The sequence below is a fragment of the Olea europaea genome, chromosome 3, assembly GCF_002742605.1.
Source record: "Olea europaea var. sylvestris chromosome 3, O_europaea_v1, whole genome shotgun sequence".
NCBI lineage: Eukaryota > Viridiplantae > Streptophyta > Magnoliopsida > Lamiales > Oleaceae > Olea > Olea europaea.
In genome coordinates, this window is record NC_036239.1 from 21276579 (window position 1) to 21295207 (window position 18629).

At 34.3% G+C, this 18629-nt stretch overlaps 1 protein-coding gene across 4 annotated transcripts; it reads left to right on the forward strand.

Moving 5' to 3' along the window:
- The first annotated feature begins 232 nt into the window (after positions 1 to 232).
- On the forward strand, positions 233 to 14037 carry LOC111389896 (phospholipase D zeta 1-like). Of its 4 annotated transcripts, none has more exons than XR_002701826.1 (20): positions 233 to 586; positions 2116 to 2217; positions 2403 to 2518; positions 2609 to 2750; positions 3617 to 3787; positions 4529 to 4702; positions 5338 to 5577; positions 5674 to 5790; positions 6213 to 6352; positions 6486 to 6635; positions 7039 to 7195; positions 7267 to 7797; positions 10525 to 10635; positions 10998 to 11144; positions 11225 to 11422; positions 11754 to 11855; positions 12752 to 12883; positions 12959 to 13019; positions 13227 to 13288; positions 13379 to 13430. XR_002701826.1 is itself a non-coding variant. In XM_023014888.1 (20 exons), the coding sequence occupies exons 1-20, from the start codon at positions 386 to 388 to the stop codon at positions 13629 to 13631; spliced, it is 3330 nt and encodes a 1109-aa protein (XP_022870656.1). In that variant the 5' UTR covers positions 233 to 385; the 3' UTR covers positions 13632 to 14037. The 4 variants fall into 4 exon arrangements, 3 of the variants coding, with proteins under 3 accessions (XP_022870656.1, XP_022870661.1, XP_022870648.1); XM_023014888.1 differs by having other exon boundaries at positions 7267 to 7561; positions 7634 to 7797; positions 12954 to 13019; positions 13227 to 14037; XM_023014893.1 differs by having other exon boundaries at positions 12954 to 13019; positions 13379 to 13631.
- Positions 14038 to 18629: the final 4592 nt, after the last annotated feature.

Below are 18629 nucleotides of genomic sequence, written 5' to 3' on the forward strand. Positions count from 1 at the left end.
ACACTTTTAATATTAATCCTCAAATCACATAAACCATCTCAAGACCATACAACCCAGTCAGATTGACGCCGTGTGTCAAAAAAACCTATAAATTACACGTGTCGCGATCTCAACCCAATTTCACCAAAATCTCATAAACTGAAGGGTCATCAGAAAGTTCCCATGTGCTACCCCCACCAACTATATTATGCTTTTACATAACCGCAAAAAATTGAAAAAATTTTCATTTCAAAGCAAACGAAAACTTCCTCTCAATTTCTTCACAAATCATCATCACATATATAAATACACAAATTCTTGTATTTGTATCCTGTAAGAATATACAAAAGGGATAATCTGAAATTGTGTTGAGTAATTTTCAGTTTAGTTTTGTTTGTATAATGTGATGTCGACAGAAAGGCTGATTGCCGGCGATCAGTTGCCTTCGTCGGTGCTTTCGTCGTCTCACTCAATCCGGTACGCAAGCGAACTAGGGAGAATTTTCGAGGAGCTGCCGAACGCCACCATCGTTTCGGTTTCCCGGCCGGATGCTAGTGACATCACTCCATTGCTTTTGTCGTACACCATTGAACTAGAATACAAACAGGTAAATTATATATTGTGTATAATTATACAATGTGCTTTTCATTTATGTTATAGTTTTTTGCTTTTCACATGCATTGTTACACACATCTGAATTTGAATGTGGGATGCATGTGCGTGAAAATAGTTTGGAGGCTTTGGTTTTTGTTTTTTCAATTGAATAAAATAATGAGATAGTTTCTCCTTATTCTGCGTGATTTAACAAGCTTTCAATATGTTAATCTCCTTCCACTGCTGCATCACGTACCTTTGCTTTCTATTTTGAATATGGTCAAGAGGGGCCCCTTTGTTGGGTCTGACAATTTTGGGGGAAAAATTGGAAAGAATGACGAGTTTAGAAAATTTGAGCAAGAAATTTAGTAGATGTTTATCAGTTTGGGTTGTTCAAATAGATTAAATTTTGTTGGAGGAATCAAATTAAGGATTATATTTGAAGCAGGAATTGTAATTAGACAATCTAATTATTAAAATTAGAGCTGGCTGGTTATCAACTTTCATGCTTATTTTTCCTGTATTGTGGTGATATATTATTGGATTGTCAATCACGGTATGCTGGCTAAAGCAAAGCATCCTTCATTTCCATGGGAATAGGGCTGCTTGTGGAATCGATTATATAAATATAATGTTTCGATATCTATTCTGGTTTATAATAGTTTTTGTTACGGGTAAGAGGGGGTGAGGGTGATGACGAGTTACTTATGGTATTTAGGTTAAATTTCGAAGTGTATCTGGAATTTAGGGTGATGACAAGTTAGATTTGGCTAATTCTAAAGTGTATCTGGAATTTAGGTCATGTAAGGTTAAATTTTAGTCATTTATTACCTAGAGGGGGGTTGAATACATTGTTTACACAATCTTGACCATTTTTTCAAATTTCCAACGTTTTTCTCTATTGTCAACATTAATGTATGCACGCAGCTGGAAGTAGACCCTAATTGAATGCATGCAGAACCGTGAAAACTTAATCATATAACTGAATTTGTTTTGGTGTTGCTAAACTCCCTTAAAAATATTTTTCAAGTTAAGAACAAATGAACACAACAAGAACATTGGCAAGATTTTCAAATTTCATGTGCCTAGCGATCTGAGCAACTTTCCTCAAACTAATATTGAAGCATAAGAAGAGGGGAAAAGAAGAAAATACCTAATAGATTTTTCTTGTGGATTTTGTCTATGTCTTGTGATGTGTGTTTTCTAAGTCTGTCCTCCTTCAATTCATAGAGTCAAGAAAATGTCTATGAGGTGAGTTTGGGCTCTACTTAGATGGGATTGAAATATAATCAAGATGGAATTATAGAGCTTAATCCAAACATATGATTCCATCATGCTTGTGTCTATGTGTACAATCAGTTTTCAGGTTTTTAAAATTGACTGCGCCAGATCAGTTTTTCAACAGAACCAAGACTCCTTTGATCCTAAGTTTAAGAACATGATTGGCATAATTAAACCTATTTATTCTGTTTTCTTCTTTAGTTTTAGGCTGTCTTTCTACCTTTAAAAAAAAAGTTCTAGGCTGTTTTTCTTCTTTGACAGTTCAAGTGGCTTTTGCTGAAGAAGGCATCTCAAGTTATTTATTTACACCTTGCGTTGAAGAAACGTGCATTAATTGAGGAATTTCATGAGAAGCAAGAACAGGTTCTCTTTCTCTTCTTTTTCCTCTTTGATGGGCAGCATCTCCTGCTGTACCTTTTCTCACTTCTATTTGTTGTTTTGTGGTTAACCATAGATCTTTGTTCTCGATTCTCTTTAATGGATTCAGACTTCATGCTTCTCGTAAATAGGCATACAGCTTATAATCTTTGTTTCTTTTGCTTGAAAAGATTAAGGAATGGCTTCAAAGCGTAGGATTAGGCGATGATACCACAGTTGTGCATGATGAGGATGAACCTGATGATGGAGCTGTGCCAATATCTAATGAAGATAGTGCTAGAAACAGGTGATTAGAATTTTCATCCTATGGATTTTGATACTCTGGTTTGGTTTAACTCATAAGAAATTTAGTCATCACAGAATATTGTATATGCAGAAATGTGCCATCAAGGGCTGCCTTGTCAATCATTCGTCCAGCAATCGGCAAGCAGCATACCATTTCAGACAAAGCAAAAGTTGCAATGCAAGGTTATCTGAATCATTTCCTCGGAAACTTGGACATTATTAATTCGCGAGAGGTGCAAATAAGTTAATTCCCTTCTCTGTATCTTATATTTATCTAACCAGGCAATGTTTATGAAGATCAAACTTATTCTTTTTCATCTGTTGGGCAACAACCCCAATATTTTTCTTTATCCTTTAAAATTTTAACTGTCACTGAGAGTTATTAGTATGGCTTCCCATGAAGTTAATTATCTTCTTGCCTGCTCAGAAAACCAGGTTGCCATTTTGTGGTTTATCTGATTATGAGATTTAAGAGACCAGGACTTATGAGTTGTTCTTATTTGGAAATTCCTACCGACTTTCCTTCCATCATAGTCACATGGTCAAAGCTTTAATTTGATACTGAAAAAAAAAAAAAGTTGAAAGCAAAACTCTCATGTCCAGAGAGTTCGTTATTTTTTCCTTATTAAAAAAAAAGGTAATGCGTGATGTGTCAAGGATATTATCAAGCAAGCTTATGAATGCCCCCTTAGTCATTGAGAGATCTTGATTATCTGCTCTGCGGCTACATATATTATTCTGAAATTTTGGTGGTAAAGAATAGGAGCAAACATGTTAATACCATGAAAACTCCAGATATTTTGCTTAATATCAATCTTTTGATGAAACAAAGGATGAATATTTTAGCATAAGAAACTCAATTCCACCCAATGCTGAACCAGCTATATCTGTAACCTTTAATGGTACAACACATTTGTTTGTCTTTAAACATATTCATCAATCGTTTTTATTATCACTTGGTTTAATTAAGTGAATATATGTCAATAATAGTTGCCTATGGACTTTCCTATGGTCCTGAAGTTTTTACTGCTGCTCAATTCTCATATTTATGTTGTGCTAATTGAAGGAAAGAGGGGTTGGTAACTACTGCTGATTTCAGGTCTGCAGGTTTTTGGAGGTCTCTAAGTTATCATTTTTACGAGAGTATGGTCCGAAGTTGAAAGAAGGTTACGTAATGGCAAAGCATTTGACTAAATTTTCAGAGGATGATCCCTGTTCAAGATGTTTTTCATGTCATTGGTGCAATTGTTGTAACAACACCTGGCAAAAGGTAGCGTTCTGCAGGGATTTAATGTTTCTGCTTAATGAATTGCATTGTGCTCCCTGCGATTCACTACAATCCTTCATGACTCATACATGTAGAAAATTTGCTGCTGCCATTAACCTGGACAAAGTTGCTAAAAGAATGACAACTAGCATTTAGTTTGATTTTTCCTATAGAGCCCTTTTTTCATGCCTTTACTAGAATCTGCATGGTAACCTTTTAGATGTCATGCTTTACCTACAAACTTTCCAAACTATCTGAACAAGGACATTGGCTAATAATTTTCCCATTCGTATACTTGGCCTTACACATTTGAGACAGTGGGATTCCATATTCAAATTTGAAGATTGGTTCCACTATATAATATGCTTATATGTTGACAATGACAGGCCTTCTTTTCTCACCTTCATTGATCCTTCAAAAGAAAATTGGATATCTGGGAGATCAACATTTCAGAATACTTCTTCTAGTCCTAGATATCAAGGCACAACGGTCCTAAACATAAGTTGTTAACTTCTAGAGAGGATTGAACTTTCCATCTTTCACTTATTGAAACTTATTTTGAAGAGGCACCATTTCCAGTAAATTGTCATCATCTTGAGTCATGTTATTACCGGCACATGTATTTTGCAACAAAGTTTTCTGCTTGCTAGAAGGATATTATTTTGATGAGCTTTATTCCTCCATTCTCTATAAGATTTTCATGCCAATTCCGAGGCTACATGATTGTTATTAACTTGCACTTAGGTTTGGCTCATCCTGAAACCTGGCTTCTTGGCTTTCCTGGAAGATCCTTTTAGCACCAAACTCCTCGATATAATTGTAATTGACATCCTACCTGCTTCAAATGCTAAAGGAGTTGAAGAATTTTATTTGGCTAAAGTGTTAAAGGGACGAAATCCCCTACGCCATGCATTTCAGGTCAGCATCCTCTTTTTCTTCCTCTCCCAATTTTCAACTTCTTGAAATTTAATATTGTAGGTGAAAGATGTTTGACAGTGTGTTTTATCTTGGTTTATTTTATTCGATTTATGACATGGTTTCTTGATATTTCATTCTTTGATTTCCATCATCTTGTACGGCATTAATTTCACGTAGTTTATTTGTTATCTAATTGCTCTACCTAAGCACTAATCTTGTATGGTCCAATTCATTCCCAATACATACCGTGAAAAAGGTTTTTGTGCAGCTTGGCCCCCATTCCCTCAACCTTTAGTCAAAATCATTTAGCACTATGATTATCTTCCTTTGTACCATGGATTTAAGAGCATATTTATCTGATCATTATATGCAATTCTTTTTCTTTGCTGTCGCAAATATGTTTTCCAAGAGAAGCTGAGGAATATGATATACTGAATGCATAGAGAGCGATATGCTATTCTAGGTTCATCATATGATTTTCAGAATGCATAGAGGGCCATCTCCACATGTAATTCTTGATTCATCAATATCTTTATTAACCAGCTACAACATAATTCTGTGTGGTATGTCTTAAACATCAGCTTGTTTACTTGAAAGCAACTAACATGATTGTCCTTTTTTAATATGGTCAAAAGGTTTCTTGCGGGAGTAGAAGCATAAAATTAAGAACTACGAGCGCTGATAAAGTGCATGACTGGGTTTCGGCAATTAATGAGGTTTTGAAACCTTCTGAGAGTTGGTGTCAGCCTCACCGCTTTAATTCTTTTGCCCCGACAAGAGGATTGGTTGAAGACGAAAGCCATGCTCAATGGTTTATAGATGGAAAATCAGCATTTGAAGCAATTGCTTCATCAATAGAGACTGCAAATTCAGAGGTCTGGTTATTCAACACTAGGAGTATAACTGATCATTTTTATTTGTTGACCATATTTAACTCCATAAGCATTCAACTAACTGGAATCTGTCTGCAGATATACATAACGGGGTGGTGGCTTTGCCCAGAATTGTACTTAAGACGCCCGTTTCACAATCATAACTCCTCTCGACTCGATGTTTTACTTGAGGCTAAAGCTAAGCAAGGGGTTCAGGTGCAAATGAAGAATATCTTTTTTTATATTTGAGGACCATGAAAATTAGTTTTCTTTTCAGGAATTCGTCCTGCTTTTATGAGTATTATGAGCATTCCCATCTTCTTGTTTATTTTTGTTATCTCAAGCAATATTCTACTGTTTTTTCTTCTTTCCTAATCGTTATAGACTATTGAATATATAATTATTTATTTTCAGTATCAGCATTTTTTTTGTAAATCAGATGATGGAAGATAGTATATCTGGAATAATATAAATCACAGGATTTTGGGTACAATTTAAGGAATCTATACTTTAAATGTCAATCTGAAACCATTCGTAACAAGGCTTTCAATATATTTCATGAAACTGAGCAACAAGAAGCTGCATCCAGTCACAACCCAGTTTTTAGCAAAACTAATTTCTAGATTCTTATCATGCAGATATACATTCTTCTTTACAAGGAAGTTTCTCTTGCTTTAAAAATCAACAGCTCGTATAGTAAGAGAAGGCTTCTTAGCATTCACGAAAATGTTAGAGTTTTGCGGTATCCTGACCATTTGTCAACTGGAGTTTACTTGTGGTATGCTGTTCATGAACCCAAAAGGAAATTCGTTTGAGATTAAAGTGGAGATATCCATTTATGAACACATTTAAATTTCTGTGGATTTTATTTTTGTTCAGATAACCTACTGAAAAATGTGTGGTACATGCAGGTCGCACCATGAAAAGCTTGTTATTGTGGATCACAAGATGTGCTTTATTGGAGGACTAGATTTATGCTTTGGTCGATATGACACAATTGAGCACAAAGTAGGTGATTTCCCTCCTTTTCTATGGCCTGGAAAAGACTACTATAATCCCAGGTATATTATTTTTTCATTAAGATGTGTAAGATCTGCAAGCAACTATTGAAACTTGGAACTGATAATGAGGTTCGATGAATTGGAATGTATGACATATTTTATGTCAAGATTGCTGTAGTTGAACTTCGATTGGTTGTTAATGGATTTAATAACAACACTACATCTGTTTTCATTTTAGTGATTTATAGACCATATATTACAAATTTTGATGGTGTCATATAAAACATATCCTAACTAAACAAATCCTAGCATCTTTCAGATACACCTACTAGGTAGGTAACTAAAAGCCAATTACTTTAATCACTATTGCTTGATTGAGGCTTATTTTCTCCTGAATAAGTAGTAGATTTGTAGGGCAGTCCAGTGTTTCTGATTTATGAAGTAACTCCATTTAATTGTGTAGAGAATCAGAACCAAATTCTTGGGAAGACGCCATGAGAGATGAAATGGATCGAGAGAAATATCCTCGGATGCCATGGCATGATGTTCATTGTGCTCTTTGGGGACCACCTTGCAGGGACATCGCTCGGCACTTCATTCAGCGTTGGAACCATGCAAAGGTTGAACTTTGATACTTATGTCTAACTCATGAAAAAATTTTAATCACTAATATATTTGAACATTAACCCAGAAAAGCAAGGCTCCAAATGAACAGAAAATACCACTACTTATGCCACATCACCACATGGTTTTACCGCATTACATGGGAAGAAGCAAAGAAGTAGACATTGATCATAAGAACTCTGAAGTGTGTCACAAAGACATCGGCTGGAAGGATTCTTTTTCATCCGAGTCGCCTCCAGAAGATGTCCCATTGCTTTTACCTCCCGAAGCAAATGGACCAGAAACTTCAGTTATGGAACATAAACTGAATTTTTTAAACTCAAATGAATGTCATGAAACTACGCTATATGGGCATTTTGAAGGTCTGTTATTTGCTTATCAGGAATATAAATGTGGCAATTCTCTCCCCGATATAAAAACAAGTGATTCTGCAGGTGATCATGATTGGGTAAATACCCAAAGTGAATCAATATTGGAAGCAACAGCATCTGAATTGCAAGTTAAGGATTATTGGTGTGAAACACTAGAACAAGGTTCTAAGTACGCATTGTCCAATGAACTAGCACAAGTTGGTCCGTGTACTTCATGCCGTTGTCAGGTAAGAATTTATCATTAATATTCTTGAAATTTATTTGGGAGCATTCGTGAGCTTTCCTTGATGTAGGAAGTTCTCTGAAAGTTATCGTTTGGTTTTTTACCCTATCAGACTCGGTTTTATGGCTGCTTATCCTAGAGATATGTTGTTGTAGTTTGAAGAGAGAGAGACTATTTTATTCTCAATTCACTGATAAATAATTCGTACAAACCTATACTGATAGGAGAACTCTGATTGTAGTCAACTTTGCAACTAGTGCAAATGTTTCTGTGTAATCTATGCCATATATTTGAGTATATCCCTTCGCAACTAGACGAGCCTTGTACCATTCTATTGTTCCGTCTGCTTTATATTTCATATTAAACACCTATTTGTACCCAACCAGTCTCTTTCCCTTTGACAGTTCCATCACATTCCAAGTTTCGTTTGTTTCCAAAGCCTTCATTTCATCCATTACTGCTTTTCTCCACTTAGGAATTTCCAGAGCTTCTTAAATGTTTTTTGGAATTTCTGTACTATCAAGGATAGAAACAAAGGTTCGATATTTTGAAGATAAAGCACTATAAGTAACAAATTTTGAGATAGGGTAAAGAGTGCATGACCGAGTTTGTTTCCTGAGAGTAATAGGTAGATCAGTGTCAGCAGGTTTTTGAGAAAGATCATGAGGATTTGGAGCTATCACCGGTTCCAACTCTTGTAGTGCTTTGAGTGTGAGTTTCTCATTATCCTTTGATTTTGGCTTTCTTGAGTAAACGATTTTCTCTTTGTCATGTTGTTTTTTTCGTTCTTCCCCTGAGTTCAAGTTACCTTCTGTAGATAGCATGTTGGGCCAAGCTAGTTTGCCTACTGAAAATGGATATAGTTCTTTTCATACATGGCAACACAATGCTTTTAGGGTGTGTTTGATAGGGTGGAATTCGAATTGGAATTGGATTTTCCAACTTTAGGTGTTTGATACATTTTTTCCATGGAATTCAAATTCTTGGTTTTTTTGAATTTTGGAGTTTTCTTAGTTTTTAAGGAAAACCAATTCCCACCATATCCCACGTATTGTGTATATATATATATATTTTTTTCTGCCAATGAAAACAAATTTTATTTCTAATTGTAAAAAAATATTTTCCTTTAATTGACAATTCTCATGTAAAATAAAGTCAAACAAACACCAAAAGATAGATGACTTTCTTGGCTTTTTTATTATTATTATTTTTTTGATAATGGAAACAAATTCTATCTCCAATACCAGTAAATTATATCCCTTAATTGACAATTTTCATGCAAAACAGAGCAAACGAACACAAAAAAAAAACACTTTTATTTCAACATTTTCCACGTGGAAAATTATATCAATCAAACACAATAATTTACAATTCTCAAAAAAACAATTTTAGGCCATTCAATTCTCTGAAATTCATTTTCTAGGCAATTCAGTTCCATCTTTACAATCAAACGAACCCTTGGTGAGGTTGGTTTCAGACCACAGTTCCAGAACCAGCAAAAGTGGGAAAATTGGGAATTAGAATTATTATAGGGATCTAAGAGAATTTTGGTTCTGTTGTGTAGGTCAAAAACCTTTGAGACCCAATTAGTGCAAGTTTGATATACAAAGTACTAGATAAAACTTGGTAATGTTAAGGAAAAAGAGAACTTAAAATGTTTTCTCATGTTTCTCGTGCCCTTTCTAATACTTGTATTCCAAACGTATTCTTCGCAATCTACTTATAATCAGAATAAAAGATAGAATTCTGAGTATCTTATGAAAGTTGAATTACATATAATGAGAAATTCTTGAAAGATAGAAGTAGAAAGTACAACTCAATATCAAGGAATAGAATCAAAATAAGTAAAAGTTGGCTAATCGAGCCTCGGCCATTGTAAATCCTACTCATCAAAAATCAACACCATCAAGATTTAGTATATTTAAATATAACATTTAGGGCCTACTTGAAGTTTCGGGTATAGATTATGTGCTTTTTTAAAGTACCGATTTTGAGGATTTATGAGTGGACGACCATTTTGAGTGGTTTAACGGTTTTTAAAATAGTCCATGTTTGAGAGTTTATCATTCATCGATTCTGAAAATTTTACAAAAGAATAAAATTATATATATGTTCCTTGATAAAATTTTCAGTTTATAGTTTCTTTTTAGTTTCTTTTATAAATATAAGTTAATATTTAGCTTAAAAAATAAGTTAAATATTTACTTAAAGTTTTAAGTTAGTATTTTTTACTTATAAGTAATCTTTATAATTATAAGTTAATTTTGTACCTTTTAATTAACTTTGAGACAAGCGATTTTTTTTACTTATTAGTAACTTTTTGTATTTTATAAGGATTTTTTTATCTTATTAGTAGTATTTCACTTTATAAACAAATTTTCCCAAAGTTTTTTTTTTAATTATAAGTAGTATTTTACTTAAAAGTAGTTTTTATAATTATAATGTAATTTTCTTGCTCGTAAATAATTTTTTAGTTAATATGTTTTTATTTACAAGTTAATTTTGGAATAATTATTTTATAAGATGCAACATTCAACTGAAGAAACAATACCACCAGCCATACTAACAACATTTCTACGCTAGATGATTTGGAGTTAAGCCCATAATTCACAGGATCAGTGGTCATCTCAGCTAGACTGATCTCGAAAGATATTTCCCATATAATTAATAACAGTTATATTGCAATATTCATCTGCTCTTCAATCCTAGTTTAATACTTTTTTTAATGCAGGTTGTCAGAAGTGTCAGCCAATGGTCTGCTGGAACAAGCCAAACTGAAGACAGCATTCAAAGAGCTTATTGTTCTCTAATTGAAGAAGCAGAGAACTTCGTCTACATTGAGGTGAATTTATATATGAATGCATGCCTTCATTACATCTTTGGATTTTCAACAATGTTATATCATGTGTTCCTGAAAATGAGCCTTGTTCAAGAAAATATATTTGGATGGTTAGGCTTGATGAAGTCAAAATTTAAATAAGTAAATTTGTTCCTCATCTAACAGTTTAAGCTTTCAAATATTGGATATATGGCATTAATTTTATGTAGCTTACTAAATTTAGAAATTCAAGTTACATCAGTTTAAAGATCTTTCTTTTTGTAATTTCTGTTAGATTATCTTCTTATTACTTTTACCACCTGAATCATCAATCGGCTTAGTTAAGAATTTACTAATATTTTTCGTATATCATCTGGTACTTGCAGAATCAATTTTTCATATCAGGACTTTCAGAAGATGAAGTCATACAGAATCGCGTACTTGAATCATTATATAGTCGCATAATTCGGGCATACAGAGAAAGAAAGCGCTTCAGAGCTATAATTGTCATTCCACTCTTACCCGGGTTTCAGGTGGTGATTCTCTATTCTGTTTTGAGAATTTTCCATTGGGTTTATCTTTCTTTTTTCAATACATACTTCTGAGTAAATAGGGGGGTGTGGATGACAGTGGTGCAGCTACGGTCAGAGCCATCATGCATTGGCAATACCGTACCATCTGCAGAGGAGAAAGTTCAATACTGCAAAAACTTTGCTCAATGTTGGGGCCAATAGCACATGATTTCATATCTTTCTATGGTCTAAGAACATATGGTAGACTTTTTGATGGTGGTCCTCTGGTTACAAGTCAGGTAACATTTCAAATCTTCCACAAGCTTTCGGAAGTTACTACGACAAATTACTGTGTAAATTTCTCGCTCATGATGCAAAATAGTATGTTAGTCATCTTCGATAACCAGTAAAATTTACGCAAGTTGAAAAAGAGCCAGTACGGAACAGAAGCAATATCCTAACATTATCCTTCTTCCAAAAACTTTTCCTCTTCCAAACTTGATTTGCAAGGCTCAACACGTGCATGATTTTATTGCTGATGTTTTTGCTCGCCCTTTGAAACTGGAAAGTAACTAATTGTCTTTATTCTAAATTAATTTAATTTGAACTACGTGTCTTTTTCTCACACAGGTTTATGTACATAGCAAAGTGATGATAGTTGATGATCGTTGTGCTTTGGTTGGATCATGCAATATCAATGATAGGAGCTTGCTAGGATCAAGAGACTCAGAGGTAAAATACTTACCCTCTTGGTTGGATATGTTTGACTGCTTTCTTTTATCCAACTTACAGAACGGTATAGACTATGTTGCATACCATGAGATCAAAGTTATAAATGGATGCAGAGTCATCTTTCTACACATAGTTGTGGAAAGCTTAGTCGTATCTCCACCTAGCCTCAAGACATGAGAGAACCCTTGTAGACTTTTTCTCCAATATAGTGAAATATGCAGTGGCCGGTAGACATGGCTCTCACAATGGGAGATAACCACTACAAATCTTTATGTGTTTTTGCTCATTTTCTGATTGCTTTTTTGTTTATTAATACACACAGAAGGGATTGGGGCTTAATCCATAACATGATGCAACCGAATTGTAGTCAAGTGCATTTTGTTTCTTAAGAAAATGTGATAACTGATGTGTTAATTTCAGGAAAGAAGGTTCGCAAATACAATATCTACCCAAGGACCTGTAATCTATGTCTCAGTTGACATTTGAGGATTTAACAGGCCCATTTTTAATATTGAGGTCAAATGTTGGGGCAACATTGATGTTGATTTACAATTACTCGCTGGATTCTTTAAGATGATAATATCTTTAGAGAACCTTTTTCTGTGAGAACTAGAACTTGGATTTCCATATATTACTCTCGTGTTACCAGCTAAATGCTCCAAAACCCTATTATTAACAAGGAACTCTTATCTGATAAAAATTCTTTGAAATTTTAAAAAATTTGAAATGAATTTTAATGAACTATGCTATATAAATCAGTATATATGAAGTTTTGCTCCAAATTTTCAACTGTCTTTCATCTTGCTCACTCCTTCTTCCTACTCGATGACTTTTCTATTACCTCGTTAATTTAACCATTGATTGGTGGATTTCTATATATGACATGTTATATTCAGATTGCGGTCTTGATTGAAGATACGGAATTTGTTGGATCATCAATGAACGAGAAGCCTTGGAAAGCTGGAAAATTTTCTTTAAGTCTTCGACTTTCATTGTGGGGAGAGCACCTTGGCTTAAACACTGAAGAGGTGAGTACAGTCACAAAATGGTTAAATGTCTGTTATTCCTTGCCTCTAAATTTCACTCCCTCTTCTCCAGCTTAGTCGAATAAGAGACCCTATAGCTGACTCTACATTCAAGAATTTGTGGGTAGAAACTGCAAAGGCAAGTAGTTTTCGAACTTCATATCATTTCACAACACGTCATTTTGAGCTTTCTGCTGTTCTCTCTTGTTTTTAATTATTCTATTCTTGCACGAATCTGAAGATCAGATCTATATTTGGAACGGAAAAATGTTATCATTACTACATCTAATTTACTTCATTTTCGTCTCTCCCCTTTTACTGAGCAGCTTTATTATCCCTTTTGCAGGCAAATACAAAAATTTACCAAGATGTTTTCTCTTGCATCCCCAATGACCTCATACATTCCAGGTACATCTTTAGGAATCTGTATTCTCATTTTATGTCGTATTTTCCTCTATGCTTTTGTCTTATATTTTTCAACATTTTTATTAACTGCAGATCTTCACTTAGACAAAGCGTTAGTCATTGGAAACAAAAACTTGGGCACACCACTATAGACTTAGGAGTAGCTTCTTCAATGCATGAATCCCATCAGAATGGGGAATCTGTAATTATCGACTCATTGACAAAGTTAAAATCTGTAAAAGGATTTCTTGTTTCTTTTCCCTTGGAGTTCATGAGTCAAGAACAAGATCTCAGACCAATGTTTATTGAAGGCGAGTTTTATGCATCTCCACAAGTGTTTCATTGACACGGGTATCATGGAACGATATCATCGTTAGGACTTGGATAAGAATCTATAACATGCTGGAATGCTGACAGTGTAGGATTCTCTGGAAACAAATTATGAGTGTAATTAGTTCTTGCTGATGATTCTTTACTCGGATAGCATCTGGGGTTCCTTGAACAAAAATACGAATGGATTTAGAATTTACAGTTTCTAGTGATGGCAGATTAAAATACCGATTGATAGATGTATAGGACATTGTTGTATTTGAAACTATTGAGTTCAGAATTGAACATAAAGAAATGGTCTATTGAAGGAAAAAATTAGAATTTAAGAATGTAATTCAACACAGTAAACTTTGGTCATTCATTCAGTTCTCGGTGTATATTTTTTCAATAAACTTTGTGCGGATTCAGTTCCATTATTTGCTTGCAAACGGAATTATGAACATTTTGTTAGTTTAATTTTAGCCCTTCGAGTAAATTTATTTTTACTCGTGACATTTTGAAATAAAAGATAATAATTTGATTTTCCAATAAATTGTGCTTGCATTTCGTTCATGGATCAACTTGATATTATAAATTAAGTGTTTAAGTTGTTAAACACAGAAAAATTTGATTTATAATTCGATCTGAAATTTATTGTCCACAATCGGTAAATAAAGACGAACACTTTATCTTGATAAGATTGTCTCAATTTTATTTAAAGTTGATCTTGACTTTAGCAATAAAATTGATTGTACATTTTGGAATGTATTGGACTAGACCACGTGAAATTAATTTATGGAATTGACCACTTGAATTTAATTTCACTTGATTGTTGTATGTAGTATCTTAATTCTAAGCAAATAATGAACTTTGATTACTTACTTGAAATTTTTTGAGGTATCAATGAGTGAGATTAAATTGCTAATCGAAATCTCGATACCTTGGGATTTAAAGTGAAATAATTAGAGAACATATATTCGCAATATGGAATCCGTAACCTATATAATAGGCATGATCATGACCTCAAGAGATTTTATAATGAATAGTTAAATCTGAGCTCTGTAATTCGACGTGATTGTTGAATTAATATTATGATATGATCACATGGAACTGTTAAATAGAAAATGGGATTGAGGATTTAATGTTTATTTGGAAAAGGAGCATTTTGGTCATTTCACCCAGTTCCAAATATTCAACGTGATTAACGGGGGTAATACGTAAGAGAGATTTGTCAGAGGATATAATTATTGTAACTTCAATAATTTCAATTAAATTAAGAGTGCAATCACCTTTTTTTAGTAGGATAGAACTTGATTAATAAATTATCTAGACTGATCAAGAGTTGATCGAGTCAAGATTAATTTATTGGAGCTTGATTTAATTGGGTAAGTTTGGTCCCTTCAATGGCTTCAAAAATTAAGAACCGGAATAAGTTATAAGAGTTATAATTTATTATTAACTGTAGAAATATATATAAATAAATTAAACCAAGATGTGTCAAGCATATGCCAAGTATGTGACATTTAGATATGGTGGTTATGATTTGGATAAATACAAAAAAAATTCCTTTTTTGTTGAAGACTTTTATCCAATCAAAAGATAGAATTCTTTTGGGATTGAAAGTTTTGTGAATCAAACCCATATATATAGACACGTACATTCTCTTATGGGTTTAATTAATATATGAAAAATAAAATTCTTGTGCCCACACACAAAAAGAAAAATCTTTACAGTTATTTTTGAGTTCTTGAAGAACACTGGAAAAAGTCAAAGGGTTTGAAGGAGAACTAAGAAAATCAAACGAGGCTTGAAGGTGGAATCAAGGAGATCAAAGATCAAAACGATTTTTTTAAAGCACGCTACAAGGGTAACTTTTAAAACACTTATGTGTTAACTATGTTCCATTTTATTTAATTTTTGTAGACATACAATTTAATAAAATGTGTTGTATTCTTCCAACAATTGGTATCAGAGCCATGGTTTTGATATTATTTTGTGTATCAAGAATTAAATAATTTTGGATTATGCATGTGTTAGTAAAGGGCGGTGTTAGGATTATGTGATTTATTTAGTTATTGGATGAACGATATTTTTTTATTGAACAAATTTATGGCCTTAGAGTTTTGCGGTGATTATGTATTGTTTGAATCGAGTCATGTAACAAAGGGGGTGGATTACGACTCCATGTTTTCCCCTTTGATTTTAATTTTTTGCAAAAGAGTTAGGGTTTGTTTATTTATGTGGTCACTGCTGTAATTATGTAATAGAGGATCTGTTCTGTAATTATGAATCAGAGGACTTAAGCTGCAAATTCAGATCCAAGGACCAAACTTCATCTTCTCCAACGAGTTGAGAGACCTGCTTGTAAAATCAGTAAATAAAAAAGAAGGGGGGGGGGGGGGGGAATAGAACAGGGCAGAAGAATGGACGGCTTACTGGAGACGGTGGGCAACACCTGCTGGCGCCGCGACTCGGGTGGAGAAGCAGGGCACTCTAGTGCTGCCGCTTTGCGTGAAACGGGGCGGCACAGTGATCTGTCGTCGCTTCTCATGCAGAGGCAATGGCGCTTTCGGGCTCTGCTGCTTCACCTGTGTGGGAGGAAGGCAGCAGCGATCTCGGGGTGGCGTATCGGTGTTGATGGTGATGGCTTGGTTCTTTCCGGCGCTGATTTTGGAGAAACAGTTGTCTTGGCTGAGAGTTATTTGGGCCAACTATTGAAATGGACCAGGTGTTGTGTTGAGCCTGGAATTGTGAAATGGGCTATAATTAATAAAAGTTGGGTTGAGCCAATTTTTTTTAGAAGAAATTACACCGTCCCAGGGGTTTTAAGTTTACTGTGCGTAAATCAGAGGCCCAACTTTTCTAGTCAAATCTCTAGTATCAGGTTAATAAAAAAATTAATTATTTTAAGTAAGCTCGTTTTTGTATTTAACGTGCTTCAAATATTTCTTCCTTTTTTATCAAACGAAACTATCCTTAAACTTCTCCCCACGATTTCTGAAAACCACTCCGGAAGTTACCCACCCCATGTATATTTTTGGTTAGTTATCTCACTCCGGCCTGTCGAGGAACGTTTGTTCGTCACATACCCAAGTGAATTGATTACATTCTTCGTCTATCCCATCATTTCGTCTGATGTTATTTTTAAACCTTTGTATTTACAGTCGATGAAAAATGACTAAACCCAAGATTTTCGAAAGGGCAATAAACATCCATGCCACGCTAGAAAGAAGAGGAAAGAGGAAGCATGAGGAAAGCCCATCTGAAAAAGCATGCGGCATCGCCTGTGACCCCGCAGAAAGGCCAATTGAACATGGTATATTGATTTTTATGTTCTTTTAATACATTAAGTGACAAGTATGTATTGAAAAATCATTGCGTGATATGTATTGAAGATCTATGGCCTTTAAATCTGTTCAATTCGTTTCGTGATTGGAATGGGGTAGGGTTTACAATTTTGAACACAGAATGTTTTGATCATTGGAATTTCGTTTACGATGTTATGAATAATCTGTTGTCTAATCACGAATACTCAAAATGTGACCATAATATGCAAAATGTGACTGTAGATCTTGGGAATCTGTGACGTGAATGCATATCGATATGACTGTCTGTGACCTTGCTGGAATGGGGAAAGTGTTTTACAGATATGAATATTATGTTTTATAACCATGAAGACTTTATATGTAGATGTGACCGAAATTTGTTGGGAATCTGTGACCTAAATGAAAAGACTTTGTATGCCTATGAGCTAACTGTTAACATGGTTGATGATGTGTTTTAGCCATACGATGTCCATGTGTGACCATTTCACCTATATGTGCCTAAGTGGTCTCAATGCAAAGACTTACACATGTACATGTCCTAATTGTATGGCTAAATGTGACCATTAAATCCATATGTGACACAAGTTTTTTTGTGAACATATGACCATACCAGGTGAACGTGACCTTAAACTTGAAGAGTCATTATTTCATTTTCTCTGCATCTGAATTACAATACAAGTATTTAACAATTTTATCATTATTAATGCTTCATGTACGTTTGACAATTCAAAATACCCAAAAAAAAGTTGGTTTCCTGGCAAGATTACAACCTCTGTGTACAAGTCTGTTCTCACCACCATACAATCAAAGTTAAGCCTACGAGGGGGAAGGGCTTGTTATAGACTGAAAATTGCAGCCTATGAGGGAAATGGCTTATTATAGACTGAAAATTGGATTTAGAGTTATTAGTGAAGACAAGAATTTAGTTTGTAAATGTTATGAATATTGCATGTGTCTGGTCAATAGAGGTTCTTGTAATGAATAGTAACTCGTAAGCTTTGATTTGCAATAAAGAATATTAACCTGTTGAAGTTCATAATTCATCGATCTTCGATTACATTTTAATGCTATTTTTCATATATATGGTGTAAATTTTACAGGTTCTTTATTTATGATAGTGTCACGCAGTTGGTGAAACATGTCACATGATACAGTAGATAGGTCACAGTTAGTTTATCAACCTGGTCACAGATTCATATATCACGTCACATATAACTTTTCATACGACACACGTGGTCTAGACCTCATATCACAGATGTCTATGAAACAAACTACAAAGTTTCAAACTTAGTTTGCCAATCAGGTTACAGATTCACAAATCAGGTTACATATAACCTTTCATACCACACGTCACATGTCACAACACATGGGTCACAAATTTAGGAATCAGTTTACTCATATGTGTCCACACTTCAGGTCACATATTTTCATTTCAGGTCACACCTCTGTTCTCAGACAGTTATGAATCAGACTATATAGTTGACAGAAGGTTCACATTTAGTTTGTTAATTAGGTTACAGATTCACAGTTAGTTTGTCACACGTTAAAACACACAAGTCACAGATTTGGTATCAGGTTACAGATGTGGTTCAAATCTCAAAGAATTATTATTCTGACTCCAAAGTTGACAGGGAATTAATTAGTTGATCAATCTAAATGCATTCTGCAAAGAGATTATTTTAAGTGAACATTATTCTCAAAAAAATATC

What these genes read in the sequence shown, in the direction of transcription:
- LOC111389896 (XM_023014880.1), top strand. Translation starts at nt 386, where the DNA reads ATGTCGACAGAAAGGCTGATTGCCGGCGATCAGTTGCCTTCGTCGGTG. An exon ending in TTGAACTAGAATACAAACAG is followed by an intron (nt 587 to 2,115) that starts GTAAATTATATA and finishes CTTCTTTGACAG; the next exon opens with TTCAAGTGGCTTTTGCTGAA. An exon ending in TCAACTGGAGTTTACTTGTG is followed by an intron (nt 6,353 to 6,485) that starts GTATGCTGTTCA and finishes TGGTACATGCAG; the next exon opens with GTCGCACCATGAAAAGCTTG.